This window comes from Parus major, chromosome 3 (assembly GCF_001522545.3).
Source record: "Parus major isolate Abel chromosome 3, Parus_major1.1, whole genome shotgun sequence".
Taxonomy (NCBI): Eukaryota; Metazoa; Chordata; class Aves; order Passeriformes; family Paridae; genus Parus; species Parus major.
The window spans coordinates 55896204-55917071 of NC_031770.1; the positions used below are offsets into that span (position 1 = coordinate 55896204).

Below are 20868 nucleotides of genomic sequence, written 5' to 3' on the forward strand. Positions count from 1 at the left end.
TATGCTTTGTTCCTTCATTTACCATCTTCATTGTTTTTCTTCTTTTATTATTTTTCATTTTCCCCATACTACTGAGAATTAAGTAACTTGGATACTTGGTTATTACTGACAGACTGAGATTTAAAGTCTGCCTGACTTTCAGTAGATCAAGAAGCAGAATTAGACACAGGTTTCATCCTGGATGAACAAGCTTTTGCCAGGTATTAATGTCTGACGCTGACTGACAGCAGCTGAGCACTCTAAACATAGGGGAAAAATCAACCTCTGTATAGCACTGATGTGAAGGGCTTGGTTCATTAAACAGCCACCTCAACCTAATGTTGTAAAGAGTTAGGATGGTTAGTTGGAGTTAGATGTTGGTTTTGTTGCTCTCCCCAGAAAGCTCCCTCAGGGAGAGTTCACTTACCTCAAACATTTGAAAAAAACCAACAGGTTGGCAAATGTAACTTTTTCTGACTGCAAGTGAGGCACCAAGGTGATTGAGATGAGCTGGAGCTGTGTGGGAATAGTGTAGCACCCAAGCACAGAACCAGTGAATCAAGGGACTTTGTGTCCTTGCAGAGATTCTGTCTGATTGAAAGCTGTGTAGGGGCTGGTCTGCTGTCCCAGACACCCTCCTCTCTATTCTTCCCTTCAGCCTTTCCTCAAAAAAGAAAATGGAAGGAAATATCCTGGAGTTCATACAGTGGTGTAGCTACATGTCATGTACATAATACATGTTTTGTACAAGTACAGCCATAATTGTATTTTTTTGGAGGAGAAATATAAGCTCTGTGTGTGATAAGAACATGCAGGGGCTGCACTATATGGGCAGCTAACAGGCTGTATTCCGCAAAGCTGAAACTTTTCTTTGGCATTAAGAATGTAACTTTGACCAGATGTTGATGGTAATTGAGTTGAAAGAGCATGATGGAAATTGCCCAGTGGGAAACAATTTAGCTTTTAAAATGTCATAACTTAAGCCTTGATTTAGTGTATTGCATAGAAGTGGGCATGACTTGTATTTGATACATCCTCTTTTTTATTAGTACTCTGCAAAGTGAAGTTCTTAAGGTGCCTGTGGCGTGTGTGGGGCGGTGTATTCCTGCTCTGGGCTTCCTCAGTCCTAACATTTTCTGCTAGCATCTCAGCTCATAGGAGCACAGAACAGTTTACCTTGGAAGGGACCTGGAGATCATCCAGTGCAGAGCTGATTTAAAAAGGTTAGTCAGGGTCTAGCTCAGTTGAGCCTGTGCTGGTATGTAGCAGTTTAGCTCCTCCCAATCATTACACAAAAGATTTAAGTTAAAAATTTCACTAGGGAAGAAAATATTGAAGACTTTAGGTAAAAGCTGCATGAACGAATTGATTCTTGCTCATGCTTGTGTGTATGTAATACATTACACTCAACCACATGGAGTAGGGAACTATTATTATGATCACACTTGTGAAAATATTTGAATTTAGCTTACCTTACGTAAACACTCTGGCCTTAAATCTGCAGCGAATGGTAACATGTATAGCACAGCAATCCTATACTCAGGACAAATGTCTGAAGGGGCTTTTAGTGTTACCATTCCAACCCTCTGAAGCAGGGGGTCATACCTTGGCCTTAAATTTTTTCTCTAAAATATTTTCTCTGAAGAAAATCCTATAAAAACCTGCATGTTTTAAGGGGTAACACCTTCCCTCACCACTCTACTAATTCAGTGGAAGGGAGAGTTAGCACATGCCTCCTACACTCACTCCTGGTTGATTGGGTGGCTGTCAGGAGGGCAGACCCAGGGGCCACCAAGAACAAACCTACTGCTTGAGACCTGTTCCATATGGGTAAGATCCTGGTTGGAACATTGCAGAGAAGCTGAGAAGCTGTTTGGAAATCTAGCCATGAGAAGCATATTAAAAACCCAGTACTAATGCAAATCACATGGCTAGGACCTCATTTAGCTATTTAGAAAACAGGAGCACTGTGACTATGTGCCTGCAATGCTCTATTTCTTCCCCCACCTCCCCCATTTCATTAATTTGTGCTACCAGGATGCTTTCTGCTCTATTATGGCCTAATGATTTAGCACCCATAATTCCTGAAACTTTTGCATTGCTTGTATTTGATTCCCACCTTGAGAAGCCCACAGATAATATTCCTGTACCTGACACTGCTTCACACAAATCCAGCTGACAACTGAGAAGTGGAAAATGTCCATCTGACCCTTGCATCTGACCCAGCCCTTCATGTCAAGGACCAAAGGTAACAGCAAGATATTTTGGGACCAGAACAGGATGTTAGCCTAATGTGCCCTTCCCCAAGCACAAACCAATTTCAAAAGAACTGTACTGTGGACAACCCTCTAGTGCAGGGCCCTTTGTGGCAACAGCCAGGCACCAAACACTTTCCTGGGTTCTAGGAATCCAGGTAAGAGTCCCAGGCTTTGATCACATCTGGCACTTCACCACAGTATGGCTGAGCTCCTCTCCTTCCGTGGCATAGTTGTGTTTAACTGGAGACATGGGCATAACAAGACTAAGTGGTTTATAAGGAACTAAATAAAAAAAAGAGAAGTTACTACTTATGTAGACAAGATCACACAGTGAGAGAGAGAACAATATTAAATAATGGATGTATTTATTAATGAATTCAGACAGGCACCACTTGTGCAAACTAAACCTTAGCACACAGACTTTATTTTCATGTTCATGGCAACTGAAATTCTGGGAGCTTGAATTTCAAACTACAAATGAAGAAACCTGTTGCATGTATGCTGAAGTATTTCAATGCCATTGCAGAATTAGTTCAGCAGTAGCAATAACAAAGTATTCAGTCGCTACAGAAAGCAGATCTTCTGATTATAAACAACCGCATGGTGCTAAACACACTTCAGCAAACGCAGGGATAAGCTTGGCAAGCTGCCTTAATAAAGCTGTGGTTCTGCCATGTGACAACGCTGCTCAGAGTAGATGCAAAAAAAAAAAACAGGAGTCCCACAGTCATGGCCATGTAACAAGTGACACATATACCAATAAGACTGATCTTAAAAAGTTTTCGTGTTGAACTCTTCTGGAGCAAGGCCTCAGAATCAGGGTGGTCCCAGGGAACATACTGTGTCAGTTTCTGCAGCTCAGCTGGTGGCCAGCAGCTCAACCCCTTTGGATCATGACAAAGGACCAAAAATGCAATAGCTTGAGAGATTTTGGAGCTAGTTAACTAGATGGGGTGGGGGAAAAGCTATGACAAAAGACAAGTGGGCCATTTCAGCTTTCCTTGAATTACTGAAGCTATCTAAACATTATAACAAGTCCTGTGCACACGAGGGTAGAAAAATTACAGGACGTTTGTCAGCTCTCAGCTAAATGAGCTGGAATGGTGTTTTAGGGAGAGACTGATGGGTCAGATAAATGGTCCCAGCATGTGTGGCCTGAAGGGATGAGATGGAGACAACACTATAGAAAGTATCAAACAGTAGCTTGAGATGACTTATAAAACTTGTTGCTCAAACATCCACATCCTCACAGAAGCTTCACATGCAATCAGCCAGTGCCACATATAGTATCCTACACTGCATGGGGACAATTCCAGTGCACCTGCAGGGGAACCACAGTGACTCCTAGAAAGGCACAATTATGTATTTTCTGAATTTCTCTAGACAAAATGGAGAAAAATGTTGTTTATTTTTCTTGTAAGGAAGCTACTGGGAAAACTATGTTTTAAAACCACACGTACTTTCTTCCAAAACATTTTGGCTGAAAATTTCTTGGCTAAATAGATGAGTGTGTGCAAGACTGATTTACAGCACTGTTGTATATGAATAGCATCGAGTTCTATTTTGTGGCACAATTTAATAGAGAATATAAGAAATCTCTCTTCCCAGCAGCTCTGAGAGCTTGAATCTGACTTTCTACTCATCATGTTTGTCATGCCCCAGTGTAATTAAAGCACCCAGAGTCTAGGCTGTTAAGAGCTCTGTTGTCTAGTACAGATAAAATATTAAATTGCTCTAGTTTTTACATTTAAATTTATCTTCACAGCAATCCCTGTGGTGCTGGAGGACCATGCTATGAATAGCACTGAAATGCAGTCAGCAGATATTTCCGTGCTCCTCCAGGGAAGGCAGAGACAATTAATTGTCCCCAGTTTGCTCTACTGTCCATAATTATAGTTTTGAGTTTATAAATAACGAAGCTTGATTTTAAGAACCAAAACAAACCCCTCAATTACTACAGAGTTCCTGAGATAATTAAGTCTCCAAATGTGGCTCTGCAGAAGGGAACCAAGGCTACACTGCAAAAGCCCATAACATGCAGATGTGCGTAAGCAGAGCAAAGCGACAGGATGGAAAACGTCATCAGGAAAATAAACTCTCTCATCATTATTTCACCGCTTTTTACCTAAAAAAAACAATGGCCTATTGTCTCGATTCACCCTATTGTTCTGTCACATTTTTTGTTATTGAAGGAACCAACAGTCAGTCAGCGAGAGTTTCCTGAGGAGTAGCAGCTTGGAAAGTTAAATGCTGTATCCTGTGCCTAAGGCTTGCTTTTTGATACAGGTTTTAGGAAAAACCAGGAAAGTAAAGTTACTGAGACCAATTAAAGCACATGGTTTGCAGTTCAACTTGTTTGAATACCCCTTCAAATGGAAATGGCCTCCACTTTTACAAGTGTGGTCGTTAAAACCTGCAAAATGAAGCAGAAAAAAGCTGTTCCCTGTCCGCATCCCTGCTTGATGGACGTTCCTCTGTTGTTACTGGGCTCTTGTGTACTGCCAGGGAAAAACTCTAGGTCGGGAGCCAGCACAGCAGGAGGCTTCATTAGCCATGAACAGGAGCAAAACAGCGCTTCAGAAGGAGCAGTGCCCTGTCTGAACAACCAGCTTCACCACAACAAGCACATAATCAGCTGGACAGCCTGTAACACACGCTTTGGATAAAGACAGACCTATGCATACAAGACAGCTATGGCTTAAGTGTTTCAAAAGATCTTTGCCCAACAAGGAAACAAATTATACATTAAAAACCTTTTACAAAATACATGCTCTGTTCTTCCTCTGTTTAATATCTTCCTTGCTTGAAGCTTGGCTGTTGCCCAAACGCATCCAGAGCAACGCTTGATGATAACTCAAAAATGTGCAGTTAATCTGTGTGTAGTTTCAGCTCTTGAATGCCAGGAGCAAAAGTGTACTTTTCAGAGAAAAATAGGCTTGGTCACACAGCATAATCATGTTTATGCAAGTTTTTAGTAGATAGCCAAGATAAAGGAAATACTTCTGTACACTCCTCTGAGAAAAGACAAAAACTCTGAGTTGAAAAACTGCTCTTTTTCAATGTCATTTTATCCACTAACAAGCGTAAGCCCCAGTAGAGAGCTTCCTGCGTTACAGCGAGTAAAACTTTAGCTTGCTGGCTTGGTTTGGTTTTTTTTTTTTTTGTCTTTTTTTGTCTTTTTTTTTCGTTTGTTTTTTTATTTTTTTGTTTTTTTTAACCTTACAGCTATATTTCATCATAAAAACTAGTTTGAAGAAAGAGTAAACTTTTGCTCTTTGGTCTATCTTGACATTCCTCCAGAGACAAATAACAGGAATATTTCAGATTCACTTTTTGTCTCCTACTTGCAGGAAACAGGAAAGTTGCAGTTCTTAATTTTCAGGCTTCTGAAATGACAAAGATAAGAAATTTATACATTGAAACAAGATATCTTTGCTTTCTTTAAAGGAAAAAAAAGCTTGTCACAACCTAAAATGAATGCTTTAGTGAAATGGGATATTTTCACCTTCACCTTAATAAACAAAAATGTATAATTATGCCATATGCACCTCGTATTTTTCATCAGTATAGCCCTTCTAGGTGAGAAACAAAAATCTGTACTCATACAGATGCATGTACTTGTACATGATACAGACTTCAGACTGCACATCACTGTAGTAACTGTTGGTGACTGAAAGCTAATGCTGTGGAATGAGACTAAAAGAAGTAATTCTTTTGTTTATAGGCTCAGTTTTGTGGATGTAAGGGAAAGGTCTTTCTATTCATATCTGAATAAATTAAGATGAAAATATCTAACAAATAGTTTGCAGTTTCAGAACACCAGTTTTGGCCTCCTGCTCTTATGGACTTCTTCATGGCCATGAAGATGCTCACAGGCAGAGCTCTGGGATTCCTCTCAAGTTCAGAAAATCTCTGAGAGCTAAAGTATCCATTCTGGGTACTAAAATAATTCTGATGTTCTGCCAGTTTTGAAGACTGTGAGAATACATCAGACACTGTGGACAGTGGCAGCATTATGAAGTCACAACCAACTGAGGAGAACAATTTCCCCCTGCTGCCATCAACCCAGACACTCAAAGCCTGCACAGTAAGAGCAGGCACCTACTGCCACTGATTAAATTAGAGTGATCCTTAGAGCCCACAAGGGTCCTTAAACAAACTCTACTTGTGCAAGTCCAGTTTGTGACTTCCCCTCACTGAGCAAATATTACTTTTTATCTTTTTTTTTTTTTTTAAATTTCTTCCTATTGGCAGACTTATCTCCATGTAAATCTTACTCTGACTGGTGCTCTCTACAGACAGCTCCTAGGGAAACAATTTCAACTTTCTTAGTGTATGAGCTGGGCAGTATAATTTAAATAGGACAGTGGCCAGTGATGAAGGACTAGCCAGATTCCTTTGGGTTTTTCATTTTTGTATATTTATTAATGTTTCATTTTTTGATAGATCACATTGCTTCTGCAGAGAGACTGCAATACTGTGTGTCCAAGTACTGCCCATTTGTCAACAAAGAAAAACAGAGTTGACTTTTATGATAAGGCTTTTGCTTCTATGACTTTTTAGAGCATGTTCAAATGACTGGTGAAATGGTAGAGAAAAATCAGAGTGAAAAATGACACCCAGTGTTTCAGCTCAGCCAGAGCCTCACACAGCATCCTGAGAAGGAGGAATCTCTGCCTGTATCTCTGTCACAGGTCTGATGAAGATATGCATTGCAGAGGAAGATATTAACTGCACACTAGAACAACTGTTCTCAGCTCTGCAGGCATGTTTATAGTGAAACATCAGCAGTTCTTCCATAAATTTCTAAATATTTTTCAATTAAAATGTCTTAGAGATCTGAATCAGCCCTAATGAGCTGGCAAAACATCATGTTATTAGTAATATTACACCATACACCGAAATGCCGAAGAATTCAAATCAAATTAAAAAAACCCAACCTTTATCTGACATCACAGAAACAAACCCACAAAGACCTCAAAGCATAGCATCACCTACAGTGTGGGTTCACTTCAGTGAATATGTGAAAACAGAAGATACTACTAGACTTCTTCACAAAAGTTGGGAGCAAAGACTACATGGGAATATTATTTCTCTCTTCTTCCAAAATTAGCAATGTACAAATCTAGCATATGAACCAGATAAATTTTAGAGCTAATGAACACTTGACTGTCTTGTGTGGTGCTCACTGGATATTACCATACTCTCATGGCATTTATTTAGATTGTTAAAGGTAGGAACACAGATGAACATGTGCTTATACTGATGAAAAATATATATAATCAAGCTCTTTGTTTCTTTAAAAGGCTTAAACTTAATGAATCATTCATTGTCAGATGCCAACAATACCTCCATAATGACATTAAAATAATTTCTTAACAGTTGGTTATATATGTTATTTCCTAACAATATGTTTTTGTGACTTCGTTAGCATTTCTTTTTACATCTGACAAAACACCATCACTGACTAAAAGCCAAGTTTAACATTTCCATTTCATGCACAGCTTCCAATGAAAGGCCTTCACAGTTGGAATGGAGTATTTTCTCTGCTTAATTACTGTTGTTCTTCCAAACTCATCAGTCCCTGGTTTGGATGGATTTGTGTAAGACTAGGCAGTAAACACCCAATTAAGCAGATTATGTGAATCTGCATAGAGATTTTACATTAGGATTCTACAGTCATTCCAAATGACTCAGAAGCAATTACATGGCTGACACATGATGAATCAATATGTATGCATGAAGCTGTCAGACATATCATGAGTATCAGTAACAAAAATGGGATATAAGCTAGGTGCTTTTTACTTGTCTTGACTGGCACACACAAAGTGGCAGAATCTGCTCTCACCAGATGTTACATGAATATTGTGGCATTCACGTGAATGTGTGGGCAAGTGTTCACTTGTGAACACAAGTGTGTGTTCACTTGGTCTGGCTGGGCTGTGCAAACCCCTCCCCTCCTCTAAACAATCCATCAAAACACAAAAATAGAAAATGAAAGCCCTTTCACTCAATCCACGGTAAGAAAGGACTGCTAAAGCAGGGCTGAAGCACCTGGGCACATCCACCTCAAAGCTGTGGCTGATCTGGGATTCCATCACAGTCCTATTAGCTCATAGTAACAGTGTTGTTCTGTCTTAAAAAAGAAAAACCTTTTTGCTGTCCAGACCAATCTGTTGGGGGAGAGAGCTAAGTGATGAAAGGAGAGAATCCCATGACAGGCACACATGGTTTGTTTCAGTCAGGGTTACATTCTCTCTTACCCCACTTACTATGTTAAAAGGTTAAAATGGAGTAGCATGAAATATTTTCATAACATCTTGTATTTTTAAGTGAGGAACATGTGCTGCACAAAATTAAAGCAGGACACCGAGAAGATTAAGTACTTAGAGAAAGGGAGGAGGTGGTGGGGGAACTGCAACCTTCGAGGAAAAGGGAGAGAATCCAGCATGAAAAACAGGCTAAGAGGACAGCTTTGTGTTCCTGAAATGCTTATTACCATTTGAGAGAGATGACAGCAGCTATGAAAACACAACATGAAGAAACAAAGCAGAGCTCAGGAACAAACGGAGAAATATCTTCTGTGATATCTAGGTAATGACAGACACACACTGCCACCTGAGTGTGGTATCAAAGAGTATTTCTTTTGAGGTGAGTAAGATGACATGATTTCTTCAGACTGGCTTTTTCCACAGCCAAGAGCGGTGCAGTTGCAGAGCTCGCTCCTCCTGATGCCAAACTGGCAGAGCCAGGAAATCCAAAAGGCACCATTAGTGGAGAACAGCAAAGTGCCGGTCACCATTCAGCAAATGAGAAACCCAGGTGGTAAATTGCACATTACAAAATACACCCCCAAAGTGTCTGAAATCCTTCTTGAATCTAGACAAACTCCTGAGAACCTTTCTTACACACATACTAGGCACAGACATCCTCCCCCAAGCTGGAACAGGAAAATACAGGCTGTTGACCAACCTGAATTTGGATGTCACTCTCAAAACAATCCTTTCACTTGCTCTGTGATGGGGTCAAGGTCAATGTCATAGAAGCACGGCCTTGTGGGCAGTCCTGGCATGGTGCTCATCTGTGGAAACAGCGACATTTAGTTATATTCCTGCACCTGTAAGCAGATAATCAGTCTACCCTCACATGTAAACCTTAGATTAAGAGAAAGATTGGATTGTTCAACACAGGCTCGACCACAGGTATGATCTTTACCAGATTTTTTGTTTCTGGTGAAAAAGTGTAACTTGGTACTTTTTAAAAAGATTTTTAAGTATGAGCTTCTAAAAGACAAGAAAGAGAAGTCAAAAGTCACAAAATACAGGTTAGCACAGCAACCTAAGAACAATTTCTATAACTAAATGAACAGCCTTTGGAACTTGCTTGTTCTTCAAAATCTTTATCCAGAACATTTATCCATTTATATCTCCTGAAAAAAAAATAAACCACACAGCAAAGGGCAAAGATGTAATTGTCTGAATTTACCTGGTGATATTATTATCACCAGGTGATAATAATTTGAACTCAGACCTCTCCCACAGAAAACCAGAATACAGAAGCAGAATTAATCACAACACTTACCTAATGTCAGGAGGAAATTGAAATAATTCTACTAAGCATCCAGGAATTACAGCTGAATCCTAATTTAGTAGTTAGAATTAACAGGTTGAGATACAAAGTTAAAGCAACCCAATTATCTCAAACTATGCATAATTAAGATCCTGATCTAGCATTAGACACTAGCATCTGCATACTTTTAAACATGTCAATAGTTTCATGGAGTTAAATTACACAGTTAACTACATCTCTGCTCAGGCTACTTATACTATTATTGGAAATCGACATTTTTAGCAGCAATTAAAGGCACATGACTAATGTGGAAATCTTGAGGTGTCCCACAACAGCTTAAGACCCTTTAAATCAGAGTTCCCCTGTTTCCCAACTCCCTGCCTCAGGACTCCTCGCTTCTCCCTTGCAAAGATGTCTGGAGAGCAGGTTTGGCAGAATAATGCTGTTTTCTGATCTGCTTCATTTTCTCCTGTTTCAGCCCCTTAAGCCAGAAAGGGCTTCCCCACTCCCAGTGACACCACTGCCACAGTGTTAAGGCTGAGCCTGTGGGGCAGTTTTAAAACAGGACCAGTCTGGATACACTTGGGTCACTTTGGATTCACACCCTGAATATCTCACTATATTTCCACTAATTCAAGGAACTCGAAAAACAGCCTTTGGGCTTAATGACTCCTTAAACCCTTAGGATATTTTAACCTCCTAAGTGGAGAAAGTGGAGAATGCCCCTCCTATAATAGGCCCTATATTAATACCTAAATTGATGAAAGACCTTACGATCTCTCAAAACAAACCTGGAATTCAACTTTGCTTGACTGCTTGTTGGCTGTGAGTCCTCAAGCATTAAAACTCATTTGCTAAATTTTGAGGAACAAACTTTTCACCAGAGTAAGTCAGCAGAGTTCATGAAGACTGGTGGTTAACCTGACCACAGGAGGAAACCTACAAACACGGCCGTGTAGAAAAAAGAATTATACTGGCTTGAGTACCAGTAACACTCCAAGCACAGAGTGTAACCTACAGAAAGGGTCAGATTAGGGTATGTCTTCATGAGAGAGCTGAAACAGCTTGCTGGAAGAGGGAAGTTTCACCCTGGGAACCTCTGGAATGTTTCCCCCCTTGGAGCTGGCTCTGGCACTCACTGCAACCAACCTTTTTCAACACACAGATGTCAATACACGTTTTTGTGGCCAGGGTTGGTTGGCTGATGAACTAAATCACATGGCCAGATCACCACCAGGCCCCGGGGCTGTGCCAGAGGAGCAGCCAGAGGACACTGTGGCCAGCCATCACCTCCAGCTCTCCAGCAGAGAGCTCAAAGCCAGGCAACCTCCTCCCTCTATCCTCCCTAATTCCCCAACAAGCACAGCTCAGCTACAGTGTTTTCTCTGGCCAAAGGCAAGCCCTAACAGGATAATTGGCCTGGAAAGAGGGAAAACTTATGACCACCATCCTAGCTGCTCCAGAGTGCCAGACGTACAGGCCCCCCACGCTCTGGGTCATACTGTGTGTTTCACTCTCTCAACCTGACCTGCTGCACACTCAGTGAAGGGGTCAGGATCTCCCTTATGCTTCAGCTTTGTCCAAACACTCATGTAATGACTCCATCATGGGAATACAAGTAAAATATAAGACCTCCCCAGCACAGTCCCATTTATTCCAGAGAGTAAATGCTGCTGCTGTTCCAGAGGTTAATCCCATACTGAGGGAGGGGAGAGGCGCCTCAGCAGCTCAGTACTGGCGCAGCCACCATCTCACTTGAGATCTAGCACAGAGGAAAAACAATGCAACAACAAGCTCTTCTAGTGGCTCAGTACATTTCCTCTGTTTTTAAATATAGTCCTTCCTGATGTTTTGTTATTGTATGTAGTAAGATTAAAAGACAAAACTGTTAGTTTGCGTTGACCAAACCCTGCCTCTGACTGCATGATATCATTTATTGGCTGACATTGCCTTGGCATCTTAGCTAAGTACTAAAACACCTTGCTACTACTCTTTATCCATTGGCCATGGTAGTTGAACTACTACATCATTAGGGTTACTTAATTATTTTCTGTCTCAGATTCCTTCCAGTTTCTGAGTTAATGTTTGACAAGGAACTGCCTTAATGAATTACATCTCACTGGGAGGGGAATGAACAAACTGCCAAAGACAACTTTCTGGTTACTTTGTGTATTGCGGTTCAACATCTGAAAGCAAACTCCTAAATTCAAAGCTGTATTTTTTTTTTAAACTGTAGCTAATTTAGAAGAGTTTTCCTTTTTTTTGTTTTTTTTTTGGTTTTTTTTGTTATTGTTGTTGTTAATATTAAATACAAGTCCTACATATGTATTTTATATTTAGGACTTGCTTTTTTCTTTCATAGGCCCAGTTCAACACCAGTATTACTCTACTGTATTAACTAATGAAGTTATATAAAAAAAATCTAAAAAAATGCAAATATCAAACCAGTTTATTGCTGGTTTGGGAAATACAACTATTCTCATGTTAAAAACTGAAGTCAACAAAAGGGAATAGATTTATTTGAATTAAAACCATTGCTGCATAAAATGAAGTACAAGGCAAAAAAAAAACAACAAACCCTCCAGAAGAAACACTTTGGGACAAATACTTATGTGAATTACAGACTGAAAATAAACTACGTTCTGTCATTTTTCCCATGGCCCAGACTTTCAAACAGGCAAAGCCATGTAGATTTATGGTCATTACTCTCTGCTCTCATTATCTGTACACACAGAGGTAACGTGCAGAAGATTCTATCCCTTTTTCATTACTTCAAGGTCAATAGGAGATGGCTGCCTGAGGAAAGTACTACCAATTACTCCCTCTCCAGCCCTCTATTTCTCTCCTTCAACCACAAAGGCAGGAAAGAAAAGAGGGCTCAGTCTGCTGCAAGGTTGCAGTGAGGCTTCACCTGACTGGCTTTCCACATGGCTGCAGGCTCAGGATGATCCTCTTCCCTCTCACTATTTTCCATGATGCTGAATGAAGACATTAATAAGAGAGCTGGTCTTTACCCCAGCAGGTATGATCCAGGGGGATCCCTCTCCCTGACCTGAGGGATCCACATTTCTGTGCACAAAGGGGGAAAGCCAACCACCCCCAGGCTGTAGCACATTCTGTACCTGCACAGTGCCCAGAAGACTATCTCCACCTCTCCAAGGCTTCCTGAAATAGCTAATTACTAAAATTACTTCAGTTTTAGAACTTGAAAAAAGCAGAATGAACAACACAAGAGAATATATGCTGAAAACATAAATCACTTTGGTAATCAGCAAGTGTGTACAGCATGAGAAAAACCCACAGAAATTTATAGTCATACAGCAGCTTGCTTGGCATCTCATAAAATATATATCCTCTATATATTGCCCAGAGAGCAGCACAACTCTCCACTCTAATATAACAACATTTGGGTTGTAGAGTGGTAGCTATGCAACATCGCACAGCCAGGCTATGAGAAAAGAACAGGATAAGAGGCAGAGAATGACAACACATTATTCACTGAAAATCACAAACTGGATTCAGATGGGTGAAATAGTCAGTGCTTAATTTGAACAAAACTGCTACTATCACAGTTTTCCTGGGAGGATAAAAATATAAAGCGTAAGCTTGGTACCTTAATGCTTAATGCAATTCATATGAATGCTTCACGCAGGGGAAAAAAAAGAAAAAAAGTTATATAAATAATTTAAGAATGAATAGGAACTAGTTTTCTAGGAACAGACCATTTTCTCAACAAACTCTGCAACTGTCTGTACATCCATGAGAGCAAATCAACTCCAGAAAGATGATGTGAAAAATACAATGCTACTTGTTACTGTGGCTCTCTGTGTTTAGGAGGCAAGAGCAGCAAGTCTTACAGTCAGCTTATCTATCCTAAGGATCATTTACTCCACTGGAAATGCACAGCTGATGGAAGATAAAATACAATTTCAGTTAAGAATGCCTGAAGGCTACTGTTATATTAGGCATTTATGATCCTCCAGAATTTTACTTACATGACTGAACAAAAAACCATAATGAGCTTCCTTACAAATGGAGAATGCCAGTTATTTTCAAGACAGCCATGTGAAAGTGTTGAGCCACACCCTCTCCACAAATGCATCCAAAGTTACTGAAAGAGTAACTAGGTTTCATTTAAATTACAGTCATGTGTTGACCTGTAATTTGAGTTGGCCATAAGATCTACATAACAGTTATACACAGTCAAGCACCAAGACTCTGCTAGCCAGGTTTGTTGTGGTCCCACGAGGAACTATGCTGCTTAGCTTCCTCTTTTTATCATACAAATGCCTATCAGTGGCTGACATCCTGCATTTGAGCGTGTATTCATCCATATATGTATCTAGACTTTTTTCATTTATCTATATGCAAAGATCCTAAAAGAACTTGAGATTGCCTTGTTAACAGGGTTAGCACAATTTGCAAAACAGATGGTCCCAAAGACCACATCCAACTCATGTTTAGGGTCTTTTTCACCTATAAGACAAGAAGTGTCTGTTTTACAGGCATAACATGGTTTCTGTTGAATAGAGAAAGAAAAGCAGAGGAATCTGTACTTACATAAATAACGGCAAACAACTCATTAGAAAATACTGAAAAATCAGCAAATAGCTTATTGAGGAAACCTCCCTTCTCTGTGGCTTATGGAGTTAACATTGTGTTTGACAAGAAATATGAGTAATTCCCATTTTTTAATTGTATCCTTTTGTTAATTAAACAAGCTACGACAACTCACAACCATTTCAAACGTGAAATACTGCAGAAAACAGATGTTGTTTCTCAAGAGAATCCAGCATGCACATGACTGCGGATAACTCCTCAATAAAATCTGATGGGATGGATTGCATATCCCACACTCCCTCAGAAACAAGAAACAATACAAGAGGAAACTCAAGAGATTTATAAATAGTCATATAAACCTGTATGCATTATGGTCAACGTGCCAGAACTTGTTGGAATCCTGAGGCACAGCACGAAGGAGCTATGCTTCAGGGTTTCAATAATGTTTCCTAGTGTGAGTTAGAGCTCTGGAAGACAGATCTACCACCAGGAATTTGCTCAACTTCACTGCATCTGTCAGTCTCAGGGCAGGCAAAGGTGAATGGAATAACTTTCTGAAGAAACCCTGGCAGGTCTCCAGTCCTGCCTGCCCTTCGGTGTGCTTTGAGTGCCAATGACTCCCACAGGCATGTGTGGTGCTGGCCACGCACTGGAAGCTGGCACCAGGGGAACTGCAGTCCATGGAGCAGGAGAGAGAGATTAACAGGCACCTCACTGTGCTGCACGGCTGGAGAAGTGTTTGCAGATCTCTTTACTGGATCCTTCGTGATCCCTGCACTCTCCATTTCAAACCTACACTTGGAAATACTTCATGAGACTCTGTCCATGCAGCAAGGGTGGCGGGTAGGACTGCAGCACCCTGAAGCATGTGACTGTGCAAACACTTCCAGTGGGCAGTCACTTACTTCATCTTCAAACTGGACTGTCCTACAGCACACAGAGGCACTCAGTGTGGAAAGGGTACAGAAAGATTAGGCAGCATGTACTATGTATTTCCAGGATCAGCTTGAAGTTTGTTCCACAGAACTTGAAAATTCCTCCAGCCTGCAGAGCTCTAGCACTTTAAAGATAGCTCAGGTTTTGAATGACAGAAAAAAAATAAATTACATGAAAATAAAAAAAGGGAATAGTTAGGAAAACAGCATTCTCACCCCCACCCCAATAATTACAAGAAGAACATCAGAACGAAATGGCCAAAACAAAAAAATGCACAATACTGTCTTCATCTCATGCACCCACCACACATTACAGAGGGGATTGATACCATAGCAAAGCCTGAAGTGATACTCAAGTGACCTTTCACCACATCTTAAAAGCAAACAAACCTCCAAATCTCATATTAGGAAAAGCAGATACATAATGGAGGCAAGTTCATGCTTCCTTCAAAAAATATCAACCTTTACAACTAATATCAACATTTACAAACTAACAAATTTTGGAAATGGCAATATTTTAAAAAAAATTACTTTAATAACTACATAATGTTTAAGAAAATATCATCTCACTACTTTCATTGCCTGAAGATAACAAGCTGCTTTCTGAAAGCAGCTAACCAATGATCTTTAGTTAGTGTTTAAATAATGTTTTACTTTTTAGTTTTAAGGAAAATTTCCCAAACCCTACAATGGCCACTAGAGTTAGGGAGAGCGAAGATTGTGTTTCCTTCTCAGGAAATCTTTAACAAAAAGGGATCTTGCTGCAATATCTAAGAACAACCACAGCAAGAAACTCAACACATTATCAGCTTTCAAAATGGTTAAAATACTATTTGAAAAGATGCTGATGTTACCCCAACATATGCTGTAGTATTCCTTGCAGTAAATGGCTCTTTTTCACTGGCATGTTGACTGATATCAGGTGCAGAAGTCCATCTGGCATCAATTATTGTATTATAATTGCCTCTGATGTTTTACACATTCTTGGCAATTGTTCGATTTTTGTGAAAGGATCTACAACAACAATATGCATGGACATTGCTCCTCTGCTCCCAGCATCTGGATGAAGTTTTAAAAGTACTGAATATTGATTAGAGAATCTGAATTGGCCTTGCTGCCAGGTGCTCAAGTTAGGCAGAAGCAACTTTTGCCCTGCTATATCCTCTGAAGGATTACCAGGATCCAACAAATTACTCATCTTGAATGGAAATGATCTGAACCCAAAAGTGATCTCCTGGGCACCCTAGGGAATAAACAAAACACACAAAATAGTCAACATCTGTCCAGTACAGCTTTTGGAGATCTGTGGGTGCATATCCCAAAGGAAGCAAGGGATTTCTTGGTGAATCAGTCAGTGTAATACCACTGGAACTCAAATGCTGCTCTTAGTGATGTGCTGAGGCACCAAAGACCCAGAAAGGACATTTTTCTAGCTATTAAATAAAATATTTAGGAATAGATATAATCTGTAACAGAATGAGCAATTTCCCCAATTAAGTAAAATATTTATGACTCACATATATGACAGAAGTTCCTCTTGGCAGAATTATCTCAACTCATTTTCATCTTAGAATTTATAAAACCACACTTGAAGTAGAAGAAAATGGTCCCCGTTATAACAGCACAATGGAAACAATATATTAAATCTTAATTGAAAAATACACCTCTCTGAGGTAGCATGATAGGTGGTGTTAGTTGAGAGTACCATATTCTATACAATCCACACCATGTTTCACAGACTACTCTGCCCTACACAGGCTAATTGATAAACAAAATACTACCAAAATGAAAGTTACAAAACCCAACTTAACCAAACAACCCCTCAGAAAAACAAACATTCATGAAGGAAATGAAGAGTGTGAGAAAAAAATAAGGACTAAAAACTCCAGGTGACTTGTTCCAGAACACTTCCTTCATCCCAGCCCACTCAAATCCATTTCCAGAAGTAATTGCTCCCTTGACCAAGGCCTACATCCTGATTTTCCTTTCCCTCTTGGGCTTTAGACTGAATCCCTGGCAGAGGACTCTTGCTCACTGCCTCTTGCACAAAATCACCTCCTCATCCGGAAGAAATCCTTCCCTGCAGCTCAGCCCTGATGTCAGACGTTCCCAGGGCTGTTCCCATTCTTGAAAAGTGTCCAGTATATCATACAGAGCTGGAAATGGGCCTCTGAAGGAATATTCCAGAGGATAAAGGCATTTTACTCAAGTGCTGCTTCAGCAATGGGAATATTTAAAGAATATTTAAAGAATATTTAAAGAATCTGATGTTCATGTGTACATAATTCTCCCGTGTTTGGGTAAAGAGGAGATGTCCAAACTGTACCAGCAGCTCAGTTTCTGCTGAAAACAGAACAAGTTTTGTGGTATTTGGATGGGAGAGATCTTGGATGACCCATCTTTGCTGCCTTGTATTTGCTCAGGGACTGGGCACCCCTCATTTCCTCTGAAACCTGTTTATTTTGTAGCAAGTGTTTCTTTAGAAGTGCTGTTCTGCAAACTCTCGGAGCAAGCCGCACTTTGTGCTGCTGATCTTCACTATGACATTTTGGTTAAAATCTTCATAACTTTGAGAAAGCCTCAATTACAGCCCAGAAGCTGAAGATGGTGGCAGCAGTAGACTATGTGAAGCAAATGTGTGTGCTCAACACGCAACAAATTTTACCCTTCTCAGCACACCATGCTAGAAGAGCATGAGGAGCATCATCCAGTCACTTCATTGCAAATTACAACGTGGAAAAATCAAAAAAGATTGTATAACTGTTAACTACACTGCTGCCCTTTTGGTTACAATTAACTGGATCCACTGATACCTGAGTAAGTAAAGTTTCCTAGGAAACATCTATCAGGCAAAGATGATGTATGTGCATGTGTGAGTGTGTCAGCGTACATATATGGGAAGAATTCTTCTAAAGAACATAAAGAAATTATAGCAAAGGACTCCTTAAAATTAATTATTTTTTAACTGTTAAATTGCCAAACTGGCTTGGTCTCATTACTTGATTTAAACTAAGTGCCAGTGATGACTTTTGTGGTGCTAAAGGGTATTAGATTTTTGGAAACCACCTTAAAACAACGGAAGTGAAAAAAGTGGTAGAAGAGGTGACTATACTTTGCTAGTCCCATCTAAGTAGACCTGACCGAGTTTTCAGGACTGGGAAACAATAAGAGCTAGGATGTACACACCACAAGTGCAGTTCTGCTTTCTGGTCTGTAGGTATCACGGGAAGTGTCAGAAAGAAGAGCCTGGGAAGCTTGTCTCCAAAGAATGATCAAGCATGGTGGGCACCAAGAGCATCAGTCACTATCCTTGTACTGCCATCATGTGCAAACCTTGACTTGTGAGCATCTCTAACCTCGTTAATTCAAGTTCCTATACCTACTTTCTCAAGTCACTTGTTGTTTGCATAAACAATTTAAATTATTTGCTCTTTACAAATTAAACTTACTTAACACACACTATTTCATGACAGACTGAAGCAAACAAGAAATAGACAATGACAAAGAAGCATTTTATATTGTAATTTTGGGTATGGGTGCTTTCTAACCCTACACAATTGTGCTCTCCAGAGAAATTACTGTTTTGATATACTTGGTCAATGCCATCTTAGCTGCACTGAGGAATTCAAAACCTTTTCCTTTCTTTTTGTTCCTAACCCAGCTTGGATGGAGACAAGGATGCCAAATTGTTAAACTGGCTTCTTAAATCAGATATTCTGAGTCACAATTCCACTGTAGAACTCTGGCATTACACACTATTGAATATATTGTGTCCTTTAGGATCAAACCAGAATGTACTGCAGGCCCTTTCGACAAGGAACAAAATTGAAAAAAGAAGGATATTACTTAGATCAGCAATTTTCCTCCTGTGGTCTATTGAACCACTATTTTAAGAAGTCTTCACAAGGCTGCTAAGAAAAGCAAGCCTTGAATAACCTGTGCTGTAGCTCACACCTCTCCTGGAAAATGGAGGAACATAGAAATACTTTGAAAAAGGCTAAAAGCTACTGACTTGTGATGAACTCAAGTGTTCAGAAGAGCCAGCTCCTTTGTAAGACATCTTAACAGCACTAATAGCTGTAAGGAAAAAATTCTAGCCATGAATGTGGGACTTAACTTTCTTATGGCTGTACTGATTTTTGGAGTTTCTCTAAGAACCCTAATTTCTGTTCATGAGAGGGAACCACAAATTAACAAGTTGTCAAGACAGATTTAATTGTCAAAGGAAATAAAATAAAATTTTGTTAACTGATGGAGAGCACAATCTTTATCCTACAAATGTGTATCCTTACATAATATAATAAAGACGTGTTTTTTTTTAATTTATAAATATAATTCTTCTTAAAGTACTTACAAATATGAATGAAATAATTCAAGTACATCTGGGAAATAAATAAAATAAGATCACCCCTTTAAATTGTTAGATAGGGAGCAGAGAAGGTTAAATGATTTGCCAAAAGGAGCTGAGGTGCTGCCAGGATAATGGAACTTGAAATTGGTAACTGATTCTTATCTTAGTCTCATATAACTGAAATTCAAAAATAACACTGCATGCAACACCTTTTTCTATTACATAATGAATGCTGTTTCAGTATTTTTATACAGCTTTTGCCATTTCTCATAATTTGTTCTCTATGAACTTGCTTTAAGTCACTTCCCTAACCACAGTTCCTGCAATAAAACAAGGGATAACAGTATATTCACAAAAGTAACAGAATGTTGTTAAACCATCTAATTAAAATCAGCTTCATTTGGAAGCCCATTCTTTCAGTTTGAAGGACAAACTAACCCCCAAACAGTTGTTTTGTGCATAGTATTTTTCCCAAATGAATTATATGAAAGGACAAAAAAAAAAAAATAAAAAAATAAAGGTAGGTAATGAATTTCTGCATCCCAACACAAGTTAGCACAATGGTTTTTTTTATTCTGACAAACATCTAGTACAGACACAGTCTATGGGAACTTCATATCAAGCACTAGAAAAATTGTAAAAGTGGAAACCTTTCACAGTGGAAACCATCATGGAAAGGTTTTCGTGCACATCCAGAGTAAATCCTAAAAAAGACTAAAAACAAAAGAATGGTGACATAGAAATCCCTCTAATGCCAAAGTGAACAAACTAGCAGGCAAAGCCATAAGCTTTATTTACTCTTCTGGTACATCCCCCCAACTCTTCCTAATCAAAACAAGGGCAGTCTGTAATGAACTTTCCTTTTTGGCAAAGAAATCATTCACAACTCCACTGCTCAGCCAAGGCACAATGAACACAACCCCTAACACATCCGCTAATGTCCAGCCTTCTTCCTTCCCTCCCGGCATGTCTGTACGCATTCCCATGAAAACACATCCCCCTAAGGTGGCACCAAACTCACCTGAAGGGCTGCAGTGCCTCAGCAGTTTGTTGCTACCCACCTCCCTGGGCACTTTCCTTGAACAGAGGCTGCTGGTGAGCAAGAGCGCTTTTCCCTTCAATGCAGCCACGGATGCTGCGGCAATCTCATCAGCAGTATCCCCTCCAGCAACTGGAATTCATATAGTCATTCTCATTTAAAAGTTACTTGTTGTTT

General features: G+C 39.7%; 1 protein-coding gene across 1 annotated transcript in view; it reads right to left on the minus strand.

The window, feature by feature from the left end:
• Positions 1-2581: 2581 nt before the first annotated feature.
• The window catches only part of MTHFD1L (methylenetetrahydrofolate dehydrogenase (NADP+ dependent) 1 like), a 143666-nt gene continuing 125379 nt past the window's right edge, over positions 2582-20868 (minus strand). Inside the window, exons 26-27 of the mRNA XM_033512763.1 lie at positions 9210-9318; positions 2582-5623 (exon numbers count right to left, since the gene is read on the minus strand). Of these exons, the coding sequence (XP_033368654.1) occupies positions 9229-9318 (90 nt within the window). The 3' untranslated portion in view covers positions 2582-5623; positions 9210-9228. The remainder of the gene's footprint in view (positions 5624-9209; positions 9319-20868) is intronic.